Consider the following 6,733-nt stretch of genomic DNA (forward strand, 5'->3'; position numbering starts at 1 on the left):
TGACCAGGTTGCCTATGACACGACTTAGCAAGCAGGCTTACGAAATGTTACTGGCACAGTCTGAGGCAGGTAGAGAGAATTGGACAACAAAGGTGAAGAAAGTAAGTATTGGTTGAGAATAGATTTGGTTTCGACTGGTTAAACCAAGGAGCCGTCGGAATGGAGAGGCATACTGATTCAGTTTTGAGACAGTTTAAGGACAGGCTTATTTGTTGTTATAAACAGAATTGGCATTCTGAAATAGAAGAAAATAATGGTTTTATTCCTTCAAATGTGCATTTCAAGCAGAGAAATATTCGTGCATTACGGATAGATGGAGAAGGGAACATTTTGCAAGATTCGTATTGAGGACATGTGGTTTATATAGCAATACGAAATGGTTTGTAACTGATGAACAAGTACAACATTGTTTTTGTCCATTGTGTACAGAGGAACCAGAAGATGAAGTCTACTTTCTCTTCAAGTGTAAATGTTATGCGAGTTTGAGACAAAAGTTTGCAATTTTAGAATGTGCGTCTTCTCAGCCCGACATGAACACTGTGTTTCGACTGCTGGCATCGAGTGATTTGAGAGTGATGAGATCACTTGCATGTTTTATTGCCATGGCTTTGGATATAAGGAAGAAAAAAATGGAAGAAAGAGAATGTACATTGTAGAGTATTAAGTAAGCAACAGATGGGTGGTCTGTTCCCATAACATTCTTAATGTTTCTAGTTTTAATGATGTGTTTGATACTTTTAAACTTTTTTTTAACGAATTTTAGTGCATTATTTTAGGATGATTATGCAACTGGGAGGAAGAATCCGTGTGTGAGTGCGAGTGCAGGCGCGCTTTTATGCGTGTTCGTTTGTTTGTTTGTCAGAGAGAGAGAGAGAGAGAGAGAGAGAGAGAGAGAGAGAGAGAGAGTGTGTGTGTGTGTGTGTGGGCATGTGGATGTGTTTGCAGAGATGGTTACGTTTACTTCTTCTGTAAATTATATCCCCTTGTCTAAAGGGCTTTTAAAGCTGAGGACAATAAACTCTCAAAGCGTCAAAGCGTCATGAGTCAAAGCGTCTCTCTCTCCCTCTGCCTCTCCGTATCTTAGTCTTTCTCTCCCTGTCTGTCTGTCTATCTGTCTGTCTTTCGGTCTGTCTCTCTCTCTTCCTCCCCCCCCCCTCCCCTCTCCATTTTCTCTGTGTCTCATGAACACAGTCAGTATTCATGTCAGTTCATCTCTCAGTCTTTCAAGCCCACAATGGCAGAATCTTTTCAGATAGTTCTCGAGAGCGAGAGATCGAATTAAAAGATATCACAGAGATGGTTTTCAGGACGACTCGATCTCTATCCTTAATAGTTGACACCAGGGGCTGGTTTTATGAGCCAGGAACACAGTCGGTCACAACTACACTTGAACGAGTGAAATGCAGGAATCCGACGAAATCGGGTTTCATTGAAAAGATTTCAGTCAGTCGGCCGACTGTGCCTCTTCGCACGGGGATTTGCCCTATTACAGTACTGCCCTCACCTAGCACCGCGTTCTGACAACAGCAGTCTATTAGCCCGTTGTTCAAGGAGAGCTATCGCATTATTTTCTTTGGCTCGTGTGTGCAGTCCCCAGTAGACATTCACATTTTGTGTTTAAATGATGTCATTTGGGCCCTAGTTTGTGAATTATGAAGTTCCTCAAAGCTTACCTTATTCTTGTTGGTGTTACATGCCTTTTTTTTTATCCTACATACGTGAGAGAGACACCCGTGAGATAATAATCGTTCAAATCACACGTGTGTATATCATGTAAATGAGGTCATGTCAAGCAAGTCTGGCAGGGACCTGTTTTTCCACTGCTTATGATGCCGAAGTCACCGAGACAAACGTCATTATAGAGACAAAAATTGCGCTCGCTAATTACCCTCGATGAATCTTTAGAACTAACACGTCACGCCACACTTTCAGAGTGACGTTTCTTTGCTTTGACGTAATAGATTGCACGAGGCTTTAGAAGAGATCGAGGTTCCAAAACAAGCGTCTTCAATTTAGCTGCCTCGACTGCAGGACATTTTCAGTAAAATACACTTAAGTACAGTATGTAGGATAAACAGAATACTACATGGCTTGCTGTTTCGTACCAGATTTACACTCGTTGCTTTTTCAAATAGTGAACAGCTCGCTTTCGCTCGCAGTTCAATATTTAAAAAAGGCATTTATCAAAAAAATGCAAAAAACGTCTGGGGATTTCATACCCAGGAACTCTCACGTCAAATTTCATAAAGATCGGTCCAGTGGTTTAGTCTGAATCGCTCTACACACACACACAGACACACACACACACACACACACACACACGCACATACACCACGACCCTCGTCTCGATTCCCCCCTCTATGTTAAAACATTTAGTCAAAACTTGACTAAATGTAAAAAACAACTCGTGTAAATCTGGTACGACACAGCAAGCCATGTAGTATTCTCTATGTATACGGGGTGACGAAACGGTGGTCCGACTGTCAACTAGCGATTCCACCGCAAGTCCATGAAACCGGCTCCAGGTCCAAGGAAGGGTTTCTGTACCTCTAGTGTTTGATGCCTTCCAGATGCTGAAAGCTTTTTCTCCCACTAATGGGAATCGGGACTGAGGTGCACGAAGCGAAAGTGGGTGCCACCCAAACGGGAGAGAACAAACCGCGAGGTCTGATTCGTTGAAATCACAACAAATCTCAATTTCGACCAATCCAACACCGCGGCTGGCTCCCTCCCGGTTGGTAACTTTCTCGTGCACCTCGGCCCACGTTCCACTCTGGTCTGTGACTACATTGTTTTATATCGGGTCTCCAGTTTGTGATGCAGCTAGCTGTTTTCCGCATAACATTTTCCTTTTTAAAAGTGTGCATTTAATGTTTGCTGCGCTATTTTTTGTTTTGTTATGCCTTGGCACAACGTTTTTCGAAAACTGTTTTTTCGATTCTTACAAAATACTTAGAAATATTGACACTTAGACACAACACTTTTCTTAACTTTTGCTTTTCTATTGGGGGTGCTTTATGCATGCTTATTTTTCGTAACTACTGGCAATTTGCATGAATGATCTACATATTTCTTGATTGTTCCCCCCTCTTTGCATTCTCTTAAATTCGTTATCAATAGGCTGATTTAAACTGTAAAGTGTTTTGGGTTGTCTGTGCGTCTGTGTGTGTGCCAACAAAGAAAGCAGATGGATATTTTGCTTTTATCTCACTCTGCCTCATTCTCGCAATCTTCTTCTTCTTCTTCGTTCATGGGCTTAAGCTCCCACGTTCACTCATGTTTTTGCATGAGAGTGTTTTTACGTGTATTACCGTTTTTACCCCGCCATTCAGGCAGCATACGCCCATTTCGGGGGAAGCATGCTGGGTATTTTCGTGTTTCTATAACCCACCGAACCCTGACATGGATTACAGGATCTTTTCCGTGCGCACTTGGTCTTGTGCTTGCGTGTACACACGAAGGGGGATAAGGCACTAGCAGGTCTGCACATAAGTTGACCTGGGAGATCGGAAAAATCTCCACCCTTAACCCACCAGGCGGCCGCGACCGGGATTCGAACTCACGACCTTCCGATTAAGAGGCCGACGTCTTACCACCCCGTCACTGCGCCGGTCATTCTCGCAATCGATGAGAGATGTTTCCTGTTCTGCAGGTCCCGCGTATTAAGGACTAGCACTGACTATGCACTACAACGATTCTCGTAACATGTTAAACCTAAATTTCATTGTGTCTATACGACTGTGCACAGACGGGAGAAGGATGGGTGGTACTGCTGTTTAACTACGAGGCGCTTACGTCCCTTTGTTTGTTAGATTCTCTCACAAGTTTGTTTCCCCATTCACAATTGATTTCTGTGTGTCTGTCTCAGACGAGACGAGGAAGAGTTGTACAGAGCTCTGTGTAAAGAGTGCGCTTACGTCCCTTGGCTTCCAACAAGATTTTTTTTTTAATGCAGAATGGATTTGTGTTTTTCGTCTGTATTATATTTTAGGGTGCTTACACCCACTTTTTGTCTTAGATTCTCTCATTAGAATGTTTTTTCCATTCACAATGGATTTCTGTGAGTCTTAGCAGAGGTGAGACGAGGAAGGAGGATGCTACAGCTCTTCTGTTACGAGACGCTTACGTTCCTTTGTTTCTTCCATTCTCTCACAAGAATTGTTTCCCCTTCACAATGGATTTCTGTGTGTCTGTGCAGAGGTGAGAGGAAGAAGCATGGTGCAGCTGTTTTACTACGAGACGCGGGGCAAGTGTTGCCGCAAGGTCTTCAGTTACCACGGCTACCCGGCGCGCGTGCTCCTCTTCCCCTACGAGGGGTGGGCCCAGCCCGCCCTCATCACCTACTGGCTCCTCAAGAAGTACTGGTGGAGCCGCTCCACCTGCAAGATCATCGAGATCACCGGCAGCCACAAGAACACCGCTAAGGTGAGATGCTTCTTCCATAGTCTGACTGACCATTTGGAGGCTTAACGTCCTCTCAGGTACCTTTGACCTAGATTGGGACATGGTGGGTTATTCGATGGTAACATTTTCATAGTCTTTTTTTAACGTTCGTGTATATGTAGGCCTAGTATAAAGCCTGAGTGGAATTGCTGTTAGAGCGCTTGGCTCTCAAGCTGGCGGTCGGTGTTCGATCCCCACCTGGGCCGAATACAAATACCCCTCTTCAGTCCACCCAGCTGGAAATAGGTACATGACTCTATTCGGAGAAGGCGAAGGCAGCTAGTGAGAGGAATGGTCACCGCCCTCACTAAGCTTGCCCTAAATAAGTTGAGATCTCTAACACCTCGCTTGACAACGACCAAACATTCTTTCTTTTCTTTCTTTATTTGGTGTTTAACGTCGTTTTCAACCACGAAGGTTATATCGCGACGGGGAAAGGGGGGAGATGGGATAGAGCCACTTGTCAATTGTTTCTTGTTCACAAAAGCACTAATCAAAAATTTGCTCCAGGGGCTACCTTTACCTTAACCTGTGTAATGCTAATGATGTGTTAGTGTCGTGCTTGTCGTTTTCTGCACCACTCCTGCAATTTCTCATGTTTGAGGAAATACATTTGATTTAATTTGATTTGATTTGATTTGATTTGATTTGATTTGATTTGATTTCATTTGATTTGATTTAATGTGATTTCGTTTGATTTCATTTCATTTCATTTGCTTTGCTTTGATTTGATTTGATTTGATTTGATTTCATTTCATTTCATTTCATTTAATTTCATTTCATCATTTGATTGCATTTGATTTCATTTAATTTCATTTAATTTCATTTCATTTTCATTTTATTTGAAGGCCAAGATGCAGGACAAAGGAAACGGAAACACCATCATCACCGGAAGGTTCAAGGGTCACGTGACCTCCCCTGACTTCCGGATGGTGCTGACGACCAACGTGAGCAACGCGGACTTCCAGATGGGGTACTGCGTCACCGGCACCGTGGAGAGAGGGAAGGGGGACCTGCAGCTGACACACTACGCCATGGTCAAGCGACGAGGATACTGAGGCCATTCCAGCTGTGTTGAGTTGATGTTAAGACTAAAATAGATCAGATCGCGATAAGCGACGAGGAAACTGATGCCATTCCAGCTGTGTTGAGTTGATAATAACACTGCAAAAAGATCTGATCGCAAGAATACTGATGCCATTCCAGCTGTGTTTAGTTAATATTAAGACTGAAAATGACCAGATCGCGAGGATACTGATGCCATTCCAGCTATGTTGAGTTAATATTTTAAGACTGCAAAAAGATCAGATCGCGAGAATACTGATGCTATTCCAGAAGTGCTGAGTGAATATCAAGACTGCAAAAAAGATCTGATCGCGAAGATACTGATGCTATTCAAGCTGTGTTGAGTTGATATTAAGACTGCAAAAAGAACAGATCGCGAGAATACTGATGCCATTCCAGCTGTGTTGAGTTAATATTAAGACTGCGAAATGATCAGATCGCGAGAATACTGATGCCATTCCAGACATGTTGAGTTGATATAAAGACTGCAAATAGATCTGATCGCGAGAATACTGATGCCATTCCAGCTGTGTTGAGTTAATATTTAAGACTGAAAATGACCATATCGCGAGGATACTGATGCCATTCCAGCTGTGTTGAGCTGATATTAAGACTACAAAAATATCAGAAAGTAAGATGGATCTTTACTTGACGCTATGGTGAGGCGGCGGTGATACTGATGCCATGTCAGAAGTGTAAAGTTGACGTTAAGACTACCAACATATCAGATCGCGGTAAGCCGTGGTGAAGATCAAGTTGAAGTTAACGTGGAAACAGAAAGTAAGATGGATCTCCACCTGACGTTGTGCTGAAGTGACGAGGATACTGATGCCATTACAGTTGTGTAAAGTTGAAGATAACATTACAATAAGATCAGATCGCGGTAAGCCATGGTAAAAATCAAGACGAAGGGGGCATTCAGGGCAATGTAGAACCAGAAAGTAAGATGGATCTTCACCTGACTCTATGGTGAGGCGACGAGGATAATGATGGCATTCCAGTGTGATTATGTTGCGTGTGTGATGTTAAGATTGCGCAAAGATCAGATCGCAGTTGACTTACTTTGACTTATTCCTGTAGACTCCCTGTGGAGCATAGGGCCGCAACAACTCCTCGCCAACGCACCCGGTTCTGGGCAGCTCCTTCAGAGAGGAACCTTCCTGACTGGGCTGTTGTTGGTTTGTTTTTGTTGCGGTTTCTGTAGCAAGTTGGTTTTTTGGCGGGG

The 6,733-nt window shown here is 43.3% G+C and overlaps 1 protein-coding gene across 1 annotated transcript; it reads left to right on the forward strand.

Moving 5' to 3' along the window:
* The first annotated feature begins 4,212 nt into the window (after window positions 1-4,212).
* Window positions 4,213-5,892, forward strand: LOC138957861 (uncharacterized). The gene is made up of 2 exons (XM_070328908.1): window positions 4,213-4,425; window positions 5,292-5,892. The coding sequence occupies exons 1-2, from the start codon at window positions 4,216-4,218 to the stop codon at window positions 5,499-5,501; spliced, it is 420 nt and encodes a 139-aa protein (XP_070185009.1). The 5' UTR covers window positions 4,213-4,215; the 3' UTR covers window positions 5,502-5,892.
* Window positions 5,893-6,733: the final 841 nt, after the last annotated feature.

Source organism: Littorina saxatilis, linkage group LG2 (assembly GCF_037325665.1).
Source record: "Littorina saxatilis isolate snail1 linkage group LG2, US_GU_Lsax_2.0, whole genome shotgun sequence".
Taxonomy (NCBI): Eukaryota; Metazoa; Mollusca; class Gastropoda; order Littorinimorpha; family Littorinidae; genus Littorina; species Littorina saxatilis.